Consider the following 16,815-nt stretch of genomic DNA (forward strand, 5'->3'; position numbering starts at 1 on the left):
AGTAGCGAACAACAAAATGGCGGTCATTCACTACTAGGACATGCCACGCATCCAGGCTTGTCCTACCTTAGGCTTACAACGCACCCTGCCCGTGGGCCTACCAGAGGGGTGACTAACATACAGCTAAGGGAAGGTTTTAGGGACCGGCAAGTGTGGGCACTTGCCAGTCAGCATGTCAGTACCAGACTGCACGCAGGTTCTGCGATGGCAGACCTTAGACATATTTTACCGGCCGCTTCTGTGGGTGGCACAACCAGTGCTGCAAGCCCACCAGCGGTGTTCGCATTTACATGCCCTGGCGCCCCCGGCGCACTTTACTGGGGTCTGACAGTAAATCAAACAATCCAATCATGGAATCCAACCAACATATACAATTTACATAGGGAGCACTCGCACCGCGACACTGGTTGGCAGTGGCACAGCGCGCTGAGCGGCCAACACCATAAAAACACATGAGGCACAGCGACAAAAAGAGGAAGGGAGACTCACGCCAAGGTGCCAGGTCTAACACGTGTCCCCTCCAGCTGAAAAGTGGGGAGAACTACCCTACCCCAGGGAGTTCCTCATCACTAAGGCGGAAAAATCTGGACAGACCGTCAGCATTGGCGTGATCTGTACCAGGGCGATGTTCCACCGTGAAATCCATACCCTGTAGGGAAATGGACCACCTCAACAGCTTTGGATTCTCACCCCTCATATGCATCAACCATCTGAGGGGCCTGTGGTCCGTCTGAACCCGGAAGTGAGACCCAAACAAGTAGGGTCTTGGCTTCTTCAGCGCCCAGACCACAGCAAATGCCTCACGCTCAATAGCACTCCACCTTTGTTCCCGTGGAAGTAACCTCCTGCTAAGAAAGGCTACGGGTTGATCTAGGCCCTCCTCATTAATCTGTGAAAGAACAGCCCCCACACCATGCTCTGAAGCATCTGTCTGAACGATAAACTCTTTGGAGAAGTTGGGAGCCAAGAGCACGGGCGCCGTGCACATAGCAGTTTTCAAGGCCTCAAAAGCTTTCTGACAGGTGTCAGTCCAAATCACTTTCCTGGGCTGCTTCTTCGAAGTCAGCGCTGTCAAGGGGGCAACCAGGTTGCCATACCCCTTGACAAACCTCCTGTAGTACCCGGTGAGACCTAGGAAGGCTCTCACCTCCGTCTGGGTTTTGGGCGCCTCCCAATTCAGGATGGTTTCTATCTTGGGCTGAAGGGGTGCCACCTGGCCACTCCCAACTTGGTGTCCCAAGTACACCACGGAACCCTGCCCGATCTGGCACTTACTCGCCTTGATCGTGAGGCCTGCCTTGCGCAGCGCCATCAACACTTCCCAGAGGTGACGCAAGTGTTCCTCCCAAGTGGAGCTGAACACTGCGATGTCATCCAGGTAGGCTGCACTGAACGAATCCAGCCCAGCCAACACCTGGTTGACCAATCTCTGGAAGGTGGCAGGGGCATTCTTCATCCCAAATGGCATAACCCGGAACTGGTAGTGCCCATCTGAGGTGGCAAATGCTGACCTCTCTTTGGCCCCCTCGGTCAAGGCGATCTGCCAATACCCAGACGTTAAATCAAACGTGCTGAGGTAGTTGGCAGCCCCTAGCCGATCGATGAGCTCATCAGCTCTGGGGATGGGGTGTGCGTCGGTCCTAGTGACCGAATTGAGTCCTCTGTAGTCCACACAGAACCGGAGTTCAGGTGTGGCTCCCGGCGCTGCAGCCTTTGGGACCAAGACCACGGGGCTGGCCCAAGGACTGCTAGAAGACTCAATTACCCCGAGTGCAAACATCTTGGAGACCTCCTCCTTGATGCATGTCCTCACCCTGTCAGTCACCCTGTAGGCCTTGTGCCGCACAGGTGGACTATCCCCAGTGTCCACATCATGGACGCACCAATCAGTGACACCAGGGACCAGGGAAAACAGGTCAGAAAACTGTCCCAGTAACTGGCGACAATCATTCTGTTGCTCAGGGGTCAGGGAGGAAGAGAGGATGACACCATCCACTGACCCATCTTGCTCCTTGGCTGACAGGAGGTCAGGAAGAGGTTCTGTCTCCTCTTCCATTCCAGCATCTGTTGCCAAGAGCATGCCCACTTGGGACCTCTCCAAGTGGGGCTTGAGGCGGTTGACATGTAGGACCCTTAAGGGGTTCCTAGGAGACTTCAGGTCCACCACGTAGGTAACAGGACTCTTGCGCTCCACCACCTCAAAGGGACCGGTCCACTTATCCTGGAGCGCACACGGCTCCACGGGGGCCAAGACCCATACTTTCTGTCCAGGCTGAAGCTCTACCAGAGTGGCATTCTGGTCGTACCACCGCTTCATCTCCTCCTGGCTGGCTTCCAGATTTGCCTCAGCAAGTTGCCTGAATCGCCTAGTCTGATTCCTGAAGGCCAGCATGTAACTATATACATTCTGGGGAGGCTTCCTGGGAGATTGCTCCCAGCCTTCTTTGACCAGACTTAGAGGTCCTCTGACTGGGTGACCATACAGAAGCTCAAAGGGACTGAACCCCAGAGACTTCTGTGGCACCTCACGGTAAGCGAAGAGAAGGCATGGTAAGAGGACGTCCCACTTGCGCCTCATGGCTCCTTCTAGGCCCATTATCATGCCTTTGAGAGTTCGGTTGAATCTCTCAACCAACCCGTTTCCTTGGGGGTGGTAAGGGGTGGTGAACTTGTAGGTTACACCACACTCTTGCCAAAGAGATTTCATGTACTTGGACATGAAATTGGTACCTCGGTCAGACACCACTTCTAGAGGGAATCCCACTCGGGAGAAAATTCCCATCAGTGCCCGTCCCACCACGGGGGCCGTCACTGTCCTTAGAGGAATGGCTTCCGGGTACCGGGTGGCATGGTCCACCAGGACCAGGATGAACCTATTGCCCATCGCTGTCCTGGGGTCCAGTGGCCCTACAATGTCAATCCCCACTCGCTGGAATGGGGTACCGACCACAGGGAATGGCTGGAGTGGAGCCTTCTGCTTCCTTCCACTCTTTCCACTTGCCTGGCAAGTCTGGCATGTCCTGCAGTGAGTATCTGAACTCCTGCGCATTTGAGGCCAATAAAAGTGGGTGACAAGCCTTTCAAAGGTCTTGTCCTGCCCCAAATGCCCTGCCAATGGCACATCGTGAGCCAGCCCCAGTAGGAAGGCTCTGAAGTCCTGGGGTACCACCAGCGCACGGGCTGACCCAGGCTCAGCAACCTTAGGCTCTGTATATAGGAGGTCGTTCTCCCAGTAAACGAAATGTGATCCGGACTGATCACCTGCGGCCTGGTCTGCAGCCTGCTGCCGCATACCCACGAGAGAAGGGCACTCCTTCTGTGCCTTGCAAAAGTCCTCCCTGGTGGGACCCCCTTCCTGCTGCCAATGGGTCAGCTCCGGCAGGTCTCCCAGTTCAGCTATCTGCTCCCCTGTAGGCTCCAGGGCATCCCCCTCAAGGTCTGCTTCCTCCTGGACCGTGGGAACTTCAGGGGCCGGCTTCCCGCGCCCCTTGCTCCTTCTCTCTGAGGCCGGTTCCTGGGCCTCCCTCTCAGGCTCCAGGACCTCTTGAGTACCTCTACTGGCTGCCATGGACCGTGTGGTGACACATGCCCAATCCGGCATATCCAACATCTCCAGGTGAGCACTCCGCTCCACCTTAGCCCAAGGTGAGCTCTCCAAATCGTTCCCTAACAAACAGTCTACAGGCATGGCGGGCCTCACAGCTACCTGAAGAGTACCAGAGACCCCCCCCCCCCACTCAAAGGGAACCTGAGCCACCTTGCAGTGTCTCTCTGTGTTGTCAGCGGCAACAACGGGATAGAATGCATTGGGGACCACCTGCTCCTGAGACACCAGGTGACACCTGACAGCTGTCACACTGGCTCCTGTATCTCTAAGAGCTTCCACTCTATGGCCATTTATGGTCACCCACTGCCTGTACTTCTTAGTGTTCTCAGGCAGCTGGGTTGGAGGGACCACTTCACGGTCTCCTAGCGAGACCAGGGACATCTCTGCGGGACCCCACCCACCTTGGACATCCCTCTCCTCCCCCAAGGCTACACTAGTCACCTGCCGGGATGGAGCACCAGTGGGTGCTGGTTTACCAAACAATGGACACTTTACATCAGAGGCAAAATGCCCCAAATTTTTACACCTGTAACATCTTACGGGCCCCTTTTGAACAGGAGGACCTGTCGGGGCCCCGGTCGGTTTCTGGGGTGGGGGAGGCTGAGAACCCTTCCCTTGGTTCCCTTGGGGACTATTTTGGGGCCCTTTTTGGAACTGCTTCTGTTTACCCCTGTCCCCCCCACTCTTCTGCTGGGGACCCTGCCCACCTTTGGCGGAATCTCCCACGGTACCCTTGTGGACCCTGGTACTGACCCAGCGGTCCGCCTCCTCAGCAAGCTTCCTAGGGTTAGTCAGCCTACTATCGATCAGGTGCTGGCGTAGCTCAGGAAAACAATTACTGGACAAGTGCTCCCATGCCACTAAATCAAGAAGCCCTTGATAATCATTTACCTTACTACCCTTTACCCAACCATCCAGCGCTCTGCAAAAGAAAGTCACATACTCCACATACGTACTATTGGGAATCTTAGTGCAACCCCTAAACCTCTGTCTATATAACTCAGGGGTCAAACCATACCTAGCCATCAATGCTTCCTTCATATGGGCATAAGAATTATGAACATCAGCAGGTAAATCTAACAGTGTGTCCCGCCCTTCACTCAGGAACCGTCCCCACAACCCCGCTCCCCAATCTTTCTCAGGGACCCGGTGGGAAGACATGGCTACCTCGTAGGCTCTGAACCACTGCCCGATGTCGTCATTCTTGAAGAACTCCTTCACGACATCCTTGGGAATATAAACTCTTGGTTCCGCCTGTACTGGCGGTGTGCTGCCACCAGAGGGATTAAGCTCCAAACTTTTTGCTTTCAGCTCCAGCTCCCTCAGCTTCATGTCATGCTCTAATTGTAGTTTCTTTTCCTCCATGGCTAATCTTTGTTTTTCCATATCCATCTGCCCATGGAGTTTTGCCATCTCTACTTCATGTGCCCGGGTTGCTGCCCTGTCTGCCAACTCTTCTGGCGACAGGCCTCTGCCAAACTCATGGACACTTTCTGGTGGAACCATTTCCACCTGATTCTCTGGTGCCTTTGACTCATACCAGGCCCTCAGCGCCTTCACGAGTTGTTCCTTCCTTTTCAATCCAGTTTGGGCAATTCTGAACTTGGAGCAAAAACCTTTCAATTCTTCATTGGTATAATTCTGAAGTGCGCTTTCTTCCCAATCTATGTCCTCAAATCCAGAGATTATAGAAGCTGCCCTTCCGGCGGGAAGTGAACCAGGCATGGCTCTAACAACGGAGATTCTTGGCAAAACAAAACAAATTCTAGTCTTGTGGCTGTGTTACTGGTCTGCTCTCACTACGTGGTGATCAGTGATTCACTATACGCAAACCACAAATGCAAATCCGTAAATCCCACCGCTGCCACCAATGTTAGAAATGAGGGGGCTCTGGTTGACACAGGTGTGAACCCACAACAAGCAGGGACCCCTTACTTCTCGTCAGGGCGAAGGATGACTCCCCAGAATAACCCCTGCTCACCCTCTAGGTGCGTGGCGCGAGCAGTCTAGGCTAAGTCTCAGGCGTACACGGTTAAGCAAATGCAATTACACATACAGTAAACCCCTTGCATGCACCACAAACGGACACCAATCAGGAAGTATATAAAAATAAGCTTTTATGTAGATTCAGCAGATTCAAATACAAGGCCCAGTAACGTTGAACTGATGGGGCCACAATTCTTGGATATACGGTAAAGTTCTCTTTGTTTTACGGAAAGTTCTTTAGGCGGGCACAAGGTAACTGTAGGCCTCCGCGCACTTCGTGCGGAGGCAGCGCCCAGGAAGCACACAGCAGATGACAGGGAAATAAGAACGTTGCGGACCCTGGATCCGATGCGAGCTCGCGGTCGAGTTCGTGAGTACAGTACCTTGCTTCTTGATGCAAAGGCGGGTGCGGGATTTCAGCGGCCCTTCGACAGAAGGGCGAGGCGGCGTCCGAGGCTCCCACACTTCACGATGGGGGTCTGATCTTCAGGCTCACGACAAGAGCGGGGTGTTGCAGATGGCGGGTGAACAAAGCGGGGCAGCCGGGCACGCAGATACGTCCGGGCCGTCCGAGGCTTGGAGATGCTCACATACGCCGATTCCGGCGGGAGGGTGAAGGTGCGCAGCGAGCCTCCGACGAGCGAGGTGACAGGGGCAGCCCAGCACAGCGTAGGGGGAGCGGCTCAGATCGAGCGAGGCTCTTCCCAAGGCGGGGGCGGCTAAGCAGTCCTGGTCACGGCTCAAGGAGGGACTGGGGCACGAGGGTCACAGCTCCGGCGAGGGAAAGGACACCACAGTCCAGCAGCAGGCGAGTGAAGATCAGGTAGAGCCCAATGGTCCTGGGGCTCAGTTCAGGGGGCAAGCTCAGTTCCAAGCCCTTGGAGATCGTTTTGGAAAAGCACAAGTCTTGAAAGTAAAAGTAAAGTAAAAGTCTTCAGCAACAGTTTCTCTTCTCCCCTTTGGCAGCAAGGTCACCACTTCAGGCCAATCCCCCAGGATAGGGACAGTCTTCCTCCTACAGCTTTCCCGGTGCCTCCTCCTCAGGCAGAGATTCTTCTTGGTCAAAAGCGGATCTAGTTTCTCAGGAGCAGGGCTCCTACATTTATACAGCAAATCTTTTGTTCTCCCAGGCCAGGGGGGCCCTTGCCTAGTTCAGTCCGGTTTCTGAGCACTTTGTTTACGCGATGCAGGCTTCTTCTTTCAGAGTGCTGGGCAGAGTTCTCAGACGCTCCACAGGGGGCGGAGCCGGCACTGAGGGGTCAGAGCACTGTCCTATTCAGAGCCTAGGAGCACTCCTCCCACCCATCTACCTGTCGATCGTCCTATTCACCACCAGGCTACCTAGCCCTGCCCATCTGGGTTCCCCCAGCCTTGTCACTCACACCAGCCAGACATCAGATACACATCACGCAGAGGCGGCTGAAATGTTTAGGCAAGCAAAGGCCAGCTTTCTAAAAGCGACATTTGCAAACCCGGAATATTAAAATAAACCTTGCGAAAAGATGTACCTTATTATTCCGAGTTCAGGCATACTAAACTCGATCTTCTACCAAGTTCCCTGGGTCGGTTAGGATCGTAGGGTGTAACAATCCAGGCCGCCCATACTGGCCTATGAGAACAGGGTAGCCTTGCAGTAGCGAACAACAAAATGGCGGTCATTCACTACTAGGACATGCCACGCATCCAGGCTTGTCCTACCTTAGGCTTACAACGCACCCTGCCCGTGGGCCTACCAGAGGGGTGACTAACATGCAGCTAAGGGAAGGTTTTAGGGACCGGCAAGTGTGGGCACTTGCCAGTCAGCATGTCAGTACCAGACTGCACGCAGGTTCTGCGATGGCAGACCTTAGACATATTTTACCGGCCGCTTCTGTGGGTGGCACAACCAGTGCTGCAAGCCCACCAGCGGTGTTCGCATTTACATGCCCTGGCGCCCCCGGCGCACTTTACTGGGGTCTGACAGTAAATCAAACAATCCAATCATGGAATCCAACCAACATATACAATTTACATAGGGAGCACTCGCACCGCGACACTGGTTGGCAGTGGCACAGCGCGCTGAGCGGCCAACACCATAAAAACACATGAGGCACAGCGACAAAAAGAGGAAGGGAGACTCACGCCAAGGTGCCAGGTCTAACAGGAAGTAACAAGGAGAAATAAAGATATTTCTCCTCATTATGCCTTCCCTGGGAAGGTGTATCTTTTTGTTGTATTCCCAGGTTTGCAAGTTCTGGTAAATCTGGGAAAGCATCAAGAATCATGTGAGTTGCGCGGGAACACTCACACAACGCCCATGGAATGCCTCCTTAAGTCCAAGTAACGCAATGCAGCGATTTGTGCTGCGTTACTTCACTCCAGATTTATGGAACCACTGAGGGCCACACAAAATCGCTTTGCGTGGCTTAATATTTCTCGGTTAAGGTTCGCGTGGTGCACATGCAATGGAAACCAGGTCATAAATAGGCCCCTAAGTGCTTGTGCCCATAGTTTTGCTTGGAAGCCTCTATCCGGTGCTGTGACTTTCGGTGTGCCGAATACCATGGGTGCATTGTTTGGATTCCACCTCTTTCAATCTCTACCAGAAAACTCCTGTCCTTTTAATTTCACTCTTTCAGGTTTTTCAATCCCTGCTTTTTCCCTTTATCGCTGTTTTTCCATCTTTTTCTTCCTCCCTCCTTTCCCCTTTGTGTTTGTTACTCGCTATTGCTCAAGGCGAAATTCTGATGAGGAAAATAGGTGCCGGTGGACCCCACCTACAACCACTGGCTGAAATTAAACACTGATGTTACCTTTAAAGTTAGAATTGGTTAAAGCTTAAGTCACAGATACTAGCCTTCTGGCACTGTTCAGAAGGAGTTGCAATAGCCGAAGGATGGTAAAGTTACATCTTACATTCAGTTTACAACTCAAAATTGATTTCATTCATTAATATATTTTGCTATAGACATTGGCCTCCTTTGCCAGCCCATTGCGCCGCCGGTGGATTCACTTTTTTAGATACACAGGTGGGGCAGTGTGCCTTCTCAAATTTACAAGGCCACGTAAAGTCACCCTGCATGACTATTCCTGGCCTTGTAAATATGGGCCCCTTTCATGCATTATTCTGTGTGAAAGGGGCGTTCTATGGGTGTTGCTGTGGGTGTTCCCAAGTAACATCCATGGTACCTGACACTTTCCTAGATTTACAAATTGGCGCAACAAGGAGAAATATTTTAATTTTCTCCTCATTTTTTGCTCTTTCTAAGTGTGCTGCATTCTAAAGCACATATAGAAGGAGGTAAACAACATTTACCACAGGTAATTACAACGGGGTCGTTACAAAGACCGCGTTGTAATTCCGCATACCATTACTCCGCAAGTCGGAACAACGACTTGCGGAGGAGGGGGGAGAAGGTGTTGGATTTAAATACCAACACCTTCCCTACTGTCCGCACAGACTGGAGTTGGAATAGTAAATTATACTATTCCAACATACAGCGCCCCCCCAACGACTTGCGGTGTAATGGTATCTGAAATTACAACGCAGTCATTGTAAAGACCGCATTGTAATTCCCTGCAGGGAAAAAGACTGCTTGATAACGAGGGATATTCATAGAAGGAGCAAATGCTATTAATTATTGTTTTTTTGCAGGAAGGGACACCTTCCTGCACAACAACAACCATCCCTGAAATGCAGGTGCCCTTGCACCATGGCGCAAAGGTGTCTGCGTTGGTGTAGAGCTGCTGTTTGTGCACCGGCTCAGGGGAGAAGGACAGGAATGCGCCATATCCTGTAGATACGGCGCATTAATGGCTTTTTATTACGACGCATGGCAGCGCAGCAGGCAGGCCTGCTGCGCTGCTGTGCATCAAAATATATTAAATGAGGCCCAATGTTTCCATGAAGAGCTCTTTTCTACTGCTTACTTTGTGTCTGTCACCCAAGCCATGACTTAGTGTTCCTCTGTTCTTCTCCATAGGCGCTTCATTAATAATTATAAACTTTTGTGATCCTCAGCCACTTCAAAGATCCAGGAAACACTTTCTAAAAAAAAACACCTTTTAACAACAAACATTTGTAAAAATTTAACGTTACTTATCTAAAGACAACATTTGCAGTGGCGGCTGGTACTGAACAGGGGTGGCAGGGGTTAAAAATATAAAGAACACTTACCAGTGTAAGGCCGCCGACTCTACTCCGTTGTCCACTCTTGTCTGCTTCTCTTCCGGAGTCAGAAAGCACACAAGCGCCCTTAAGCCAATCACGATGCTGCTGTCACCATGGCAGCAGCATCGTGATTGGTCTGAGCATTGTGGTTCAGTGCTCAGACAGGGAGTGGGAGCCTGTGCATGTTCTCCACCCAGGCTGTCCATTACAGCCCGGTGGAGAATATGCTAAGTGAGCATGACTGTCTGCCCGGCCCAAGACGGCCCGCCAAACCTTCATGCACACTTAAGTCTACATATTTCCTCCTCCCCCTGCTGGCTGTGACGACAGCAAGCCCCCACACCCCAAAACCTGCTTCAGCACGGAAAAATAAAATGATAACAACATATTTTGTTGTTCTTTGTTCATTTATGTGACAAGTTTTTGTTTTCACACCTATATCCTGCCTTCCTCTCCAGTAAAGCGCTCTGATACCTTCTAAAGTCATGTTTGCGCTCTATAAAACTTTATGAATAAAATAAATAAATCGTGTTATCATTTTATTTTTCCCTCTTTGCACTGCTGAAAAGCAGTAAAGCGACGCTCCTCCGCCTTAGCTGAGGAGCCGCCACTGAACATTTGCAAGGGAATAAATGAGGCTGGCGGGCACACTACATTCCCTCCCTTCTGTCAATGCCCACACTTCAGTATGCGCTGTGTTTATTTTCGCCTGCACCTTTCGTCAGGGGTTGTTAAAACAGATGTCCCTGTCAGCATGTCTGCCACCAAGAGTGTATGTGCGATGCTGGCTCTTAAGAAAGTTTAGTATCTCGATAGCAATGTGCTTTGATCATGCACTTGAGTAGGGCGCAGGCAGGAGTATTATCATGCTTCAGAATGGACATCTTCCCTTGAATGCTTTATAGTGCTTTTGCCTCTGCTGAGATGGGGGTCTCCAGATAAAGATGAAGACCTCGGATCTCACTAGGAATTTGCCACAGATCTTGTTTGCTGGTGACACCTTGATACACTTTTTGGGGATCCCACTTATTTTACCAACAAATTTTTGGTATTGATTAGGCACCTTACAAACCTAAGAAGGTCATTGATTTGAGCTCAAACACCCTCCACTGTTACATTTGAAGCTTACATCACTCATTGTTACTGGGTGAGGGCGGTGGATGTGTCTGACTGGTTTGGTGGATGTCCAAAACAATTGCTTGACTGTATGGCATAAAGTGTCTTATCGGCGTACAATTAATGTTAACAATATGTACTTTTCATCTATTTTAGGTTTCAAATAAACAAGATACTGTCATTTCCTTCAGTGTTTACCAAACTTTGAAAGCAGAGCTCCTTCAGCCAGCAGCAGTCACCATTTATGAGTATTACGATTCAGGTAAAGACTTTTTGCCTCTACTTAGGGCTTCAGACGTTATTAGTAGAAAACTGTCCCAGGACTAATAGGATGCTTGATTTAAATGACTATACTTCCTTGGCCTGTTCTGTGATTGGTTCGATGGTGAGGTGCACTTCCAATGCCAGGATCCTGAGATTTACCTCCTTGCATCTCTCTTCCTAGTGGAATCACAAGAGGAAAGGAGCCAGAGTGGACAGATAGTGAATCTAAGGGGACTTTTATTTCCTCCTCAATACACAAGACTCAGGGTTCTGTGCCTAATTAACAGACGAATAATTAGAAACTTAAGAGACAAATGGAATGATTAGAATTGTGATCACTGCACATTTTAGCTTGGAGGTAGTTTAACAGATAAATTCGGACTTAACTTGACATTATGCTTTACGGCAGTATTCTGACGAAGATTGTAAGGCTGGTAAGGCACATTACACAGAGCACGTGGCTCTTTCTCCTAGTAACGGTCGGAGAGGAAGGATTAGGCCTGGGAGTGAACTCCGCTCCAGTTGCCAAGTTTGCGGAGTTTTCAGCACTCCGCAGAGCACGCAGAGTTCCGGAGTTTTTTCCTCGATTGTGCTCCCCAACGTTAAGTTGGCGGGTGCAAGTGTGGCACGCGATTTCTCAAAGCGGCCTGTCGTGGATGGGCTCGACCGCTCGCATTGAGAAACCGTCCGTTCACGTTGAGGAAGATGCTGCTTGAGTAGAAAATCTAATTGAGCGGGAGAAGGAAGCAGCACCCCTTGCGCTGAGCATGGTGTTGTTTGCGCTGATTTTCTAGCGTGGGACAAACACCCGGTGATGAAAATCAGCTCGAATGGTGCAACCTAATGCACTCCACCACATACAGAACTCCGCGTAGCAGGGCAGAGTTTTTGGGTGTATGCAGAACTCAGTCCAGGCCTAGGAAGGATGGGGTTTCTGAGGGGTTGCTGTAAGTGCAGCATGTTGTATCTAGTCAAGCACAGATATATTACCTCCATGCACCCAACCACCGAAGGAGAGCCACAGAGACTATAGTTAAGTGTGGATAAGGAGAGGTGGCAAGAGGTTGCCTCAGTCAGAACAACCCCGATTGAAGTCAGAGATGCGACCACTTATGTCAGCAATGGAAGAGTCACAATTTTTCAAAACTTTCTTCTTTGCAGTCAAGAAATGCACCACATTTTACAATGTGAGAGAAGAGAGCGTAATGCTCAGAAAACTCTGTCATGGGGGTGAATGCAAGTGTGCTGAAGGTAAAGTATTTGATGTGTAGTGCAACTTACTCTCTGTCCTTGAATTCCATTGTAAATCCAGCATATGCGGTATTATTAAAGGGGTGCCACGGATAAGGGTACAGGCGTGACATGGCCAAACAAAAGTTTGTGCCATAAATGTATAGTAATTATTTTCCTAAATTAAGCCATAAAATGAGGCAAATTTAGAACTGAGGCCGCAAAACACTTCCTAAGCAGTCTGTAGACCAAATATCTTCCACTGTAAAAGTATTTGTTACTATGTTAACTGGCTTTTCTAGGACTGCTTCTTCAATACATAATTCTCCAATGATGAAAATGAAAGTGATAAAATCTATGCATTCCTTTTCAGGAGGTTGTGCGGTTCAGAAGGATGTGGCTGCGAAATTAACACCGGAAGATCTAAATAAAGCTGCCTGTGAATACAGTCAAGAGACTGAAAGCACGATAGACTATGGTGAGAGCGCGCAAACAAGTCCTTTATAACACCAGGGGCCAGATTTACCAGTTTGTCACGCAGCGCAGTGCAGCAGCCGCAAATGCTGCGCTGCGTGAGGAGCGAACAGGAAAGCGCCATATTTATAGACATATGGTAAACTCCTCCCCTCGCCCTAACGCCAGCGCAGAAAAGTGTAGCCATGCGCCACGGACACACCATAGTGCAAGGGTGTTTCTTTTAATTTAGCATATATTTTGTACTTGAAGGAAACCCTTCCAGTACAAAATACAATGCTTAGACTAACTTTAAGCCTTTTCCCACTTTTTTTATGTGTGTTGTGAAATGCAGCACACATGCCAAATCGAAAAAGAAAGGAGAAATAAAAGCATTTCTCCCTCATAGCGCCTATCTGAAATTGGCGCAGTTTTTTGCCATAAAAACCCTATCTATTTTTTTAACTAAATAGGGTTTTACGTCAAAAACCTTGGGTGATTGCATGGGAACGTTCATGCACTACCCATGGAACAGCCCCTTGGCACTAATTAATGCAAAGCAGCACTATGCACTGCTTTGCATCACTTTCAATGGATTTTCCAGTGTAAAACCGGTTTTACGCTGGAAAGTAAATAGGTACAAACAGATTCAGCACTTTTTTGTGTCATTTTTGTGACGCAAACACAGCGTTGAAATCTTAGTAAATAGACCCCCATGGTGTACAAAAAAATGCCCAAGGATAAATAGGAGGGAATAATAATGTAAGCATATTTTTCTCAGGTAAGTTTTGTTTTTTTCCAAAAATTCATAATTTCAAAGCTATTCCTCCAACTTGAGCACTTTAAAACTTTGTGACGGAGCCATTATGCCAAATTCAGGGGCACTACTAAATTCTGCAAGACCACCCTTGAGCATTTTTTAGAATGTGAGCAATTTTTTATTAGAACGTTTACTTAAGCACATATGTACTAACGCATTTTCATACACACAAAACAGGAAAACCCTTTTGATACATCAGGAACAAAAATATTTTAAAAGCATTGGTGTGAGTTCTCTTAACCATGTTAAACTTGTAGGATAAAGCCTGCAGCCTGAGATCTTATCAGGGTGGCACAGTGTTTTTTTTTAAAGACAAACCAGAGCTCAGTAGGCTTCAAACATCTTCTTTAATAGCAATATCAAAAGCGAGAACCGACCTAAAGTTGAGTGGCATAGAGAAGCGCAGAGTGTAGTGGTGCAGAGTGGAGTAATGGAGCAGAGTAGAGTGGAGAAGGGTGTCATAGTGTAGATGGCAGTAAAGTAGGAGTAGTATAGAGGGAGTTCTGTTGAGTGGATTAGAGTGTCATACAGCGACAAAGAGTGAACTAGAGTAACGTACGCTTGGATAGACTTGAGTACACTGTTGTACAGTAGGGTGCTATAGAGTGAAGTATTCTGTGGTAGAGTGGAGGGGCATAGAGCATTGTTGAGTGGAGCAGAGTGTCATAGATCAGAGTAGAGTGCAGTAGCGTGGAATGGAGCTGAGTAGAGTGGAGTGGCGTACAGTGGATTAGTGTAGCTTTGAGTGGCATAGAGGGGAGTGGCGTACAGTGGAATAACATACAGTGGAGTGACGTAGAGTAGAGTGGCATACCATAGAGCATTTGAAAGTTTTGTAGAGTGAAGTACATTGGAGTGGCATAGAGTGGTGTAGAGTGTTGTAGAGTCAAGTAGCATTGAGTGGCGTAGAGTAGAGTGGTGTACAGTGGAGTAGAGTGGACTAGTATATCATAGAGTAGAGTAGAGTAAAATGAGGTAGAGTGGCTTGTGAGCATTGTGTATAGTGGCACAGAGGGAACTGCAGCGCTGTATAGGGACACAGATGGGACTAGAGTGTTTTACAGTGGAGTAACATGGAGTGGAGAAGAGTTTGGTAGATGGAGGAGTAGGGTGTTTTAGGGAGGAGTAGAGGATCATAGAGCGAAGTAGACTCAACTGGTCTAGACTTGAGTAGCATAGAATGCTATGTCGGACATTGACGTATCGTGTCGTATCATAGAGTTTTGAGGAGTAGAGTCTTATGGCGTAGAGCATTGTTGCGTAGGGTAATGTGGTGTACAGTGGAGTGGTGTGGCTTAGAGTGGATTGACGTACAGTTGAATAGCGTAGAGTCGAGTGTCTTAGAATGGAGTGGCATGCAGAGTCGTGGTGCACACTGGAGTAGCATATAGTGGAGAGGCATACAGTCGCGCCGTGTATAGTGGAGTGGCATCCAGTGGAATAGAGTAGACTGGAGTGGCACAGATTGGAGTGGCATACAATCGAATAGTGTAGAGTGGAGTTTATTACAGTGGAGTGCCTTGGAGTGTAACAGCGTAGAGTGGAGTAAAGTACAGTGGAGTAACGTACAGTGGAGTAGAATATGCATATATAAATTCACAAAAAAAACAAAGATTACAGGGACACTATAGTTTGGAGATAAAATTAAAAAATGTAGATATTCACTGAAAAAAACAAAGGTTACAGGGACGTTATAGTTAGGTTCAGATTTTACACACATAAAGCCATAGAAATTCAGCAGTTATAGCCAGCCAATCATGGCATTGCTGTTGGCGCATGGCTCTGAGGATCTACAGTAGTGGGTCCGTGTCTCTAGATATACATACATCTTTTTACTTTAATAACTCCAAAACTACTCAACAGATTTATACCAAATTAAAAGAAACACTCTTTCTGGACCAAGATCTAGTTTCTGCCAATTATGGTGTAATTCTGTTCAGCGGTTTGGGCTGCAGTTGTGTCTAAAATCCCCATGGAAAGTTGCATAGGGCAAACCATTTTTGGGACCCCCCCACATTTTCTTGGCCCGCACTTGACGGATCACCCTGAAACTTTCCAGACAGCAGCTGAAGTGACTTGCAATCGCAAACAAATTTTGAAAATGTTGCGAACATTCTCAAACGGCACCAAAGTTATTAGTAAAACAAAAACCACTCTTGCTATGGAAAATAGGTGCTAACTAATGGAGATTGCCAGTAGGTTATATATTTATATTACCTACTGGCGGTCGCCAGTAGGTAGTTATAGTTAGGACCACGTTTCCATAGGAAATCCGCAACATTCTATTTTGAATAACTTTGGCGCCGATCGACGAATCCTCGCGAATTTTTCCAAATAGGTGGGGCACTACGCTCCGCTCCTACCCTGAAAGTCTCGGGGGGATTCGTCAAGCGGGGGCTGAGATAAAAGGGGGGTCCCAAAACGCGTTTTTCCCATGCATTTTTCCATAGGACCTTTAGACAGGGCTACAGCCCGAACGGCTGAACAGAATTTAATGAAATTTGGCAGAGAGGTAGTCCCCAGGTCAAGGAAGTGCCTTTTGTAGGTTTGGTGTAAATCTGTTCAGTAGATTCTGAGAAAATAGCCTTTAAATCAATATATATATCTGTGGCAGCTTACGGTGCGCTTACCGTGCGCTTACCGTAAGCTTACCATACGCGTACGGTGGCGTGCGCGAGCGCGATTCTGATTGGCTCTTAGATCTTAGTAAACATTCGAATCGGTCGAAACCAGGAAGCGGCGGCCGCCATTTTCTCTCTCGCTTCCTGAGTTGGGCAGCAAAAACGAACCCCAAAAATGTGTAAAGAGGCAGTTTCATGAGATCCTAACCACCCAGCATTGATACAGGGGTCCCCAAACCACCCCCAAGCCCAAAAAAAAAAAAAAAAAATTTTCGGATAATCGGCGAATATGTTTACCGTACGCGCACGGTAAAAAATTATATAAAAAAAAAAATTCTCCATATTCTCCACACCCCGTGTGCAAATGGTGCCAGAAGGGCACCATTTGTGCATGGCCTATTAGAGGTAAGAAGTTAACAAAGAATACATTTAACAAAGATGGGCAAAATATGTCCCCCATGTGCGCACGGTGCGCAGCGCACCGCGTGACCACTGTGCGTGCACGGCACTAACTGCGTAAAGTGGGCGCGCGGTGCGCGAAGCGCACCGCGTGCTCACTGTGCGCGCA

General features: G+C 48.8%; 2 protein-coding genes across 16 annotated transcripts in view; one reads left to right on the plus strand and one right to left on the minus strand.

The window, feature by feature from the left end:
* LOC146833112 (complement C3-like) overlaps positions 1-16,815 on the plus strand; it is a 1,368,049-nt gene that overhangs the window by 1,209,118 nt on the left and 142,116 nt on the right. The window contains exons 36-38 of the mRNA XM_085600736.1: positions 11,016-11,121; positions 12,285-12,374; positions 12,727-12,831. Coding sequence (XP_085456862.1) covers positions 11,016-11,121; positions 12,285-12,374; positions 12,727-12,831 — 301 coding nt within the window. The remainder of the gene's footprint in view (positions 1-11,015; positions 11,122-12,284; positions 12,375-12,726; positions 12,832-16,815) is intronic.
* Positions 1-16,815, minus strand: part of LOC146833113 (uncharacterized) — a 787,180-nt gene that overhangs the window by 509,546 nt on the left and 260,819 nt on the right. The window lies entirely within an intron of this gene.

Source organism: Triturus cristatus, chromosome 4_2, assembly GCF_964204655.1.
Source record: "Triturus cristatus chromosome 4_2, aTriCri1.1, whole genome shotgun sequence".
Taxonomy (NCBI): domain Eukaryota; kingdom Metazoa; phylum Chordata; class Amphibia; order Caudata; family Salamandridae; genus Triturus; species Triturus cristatus.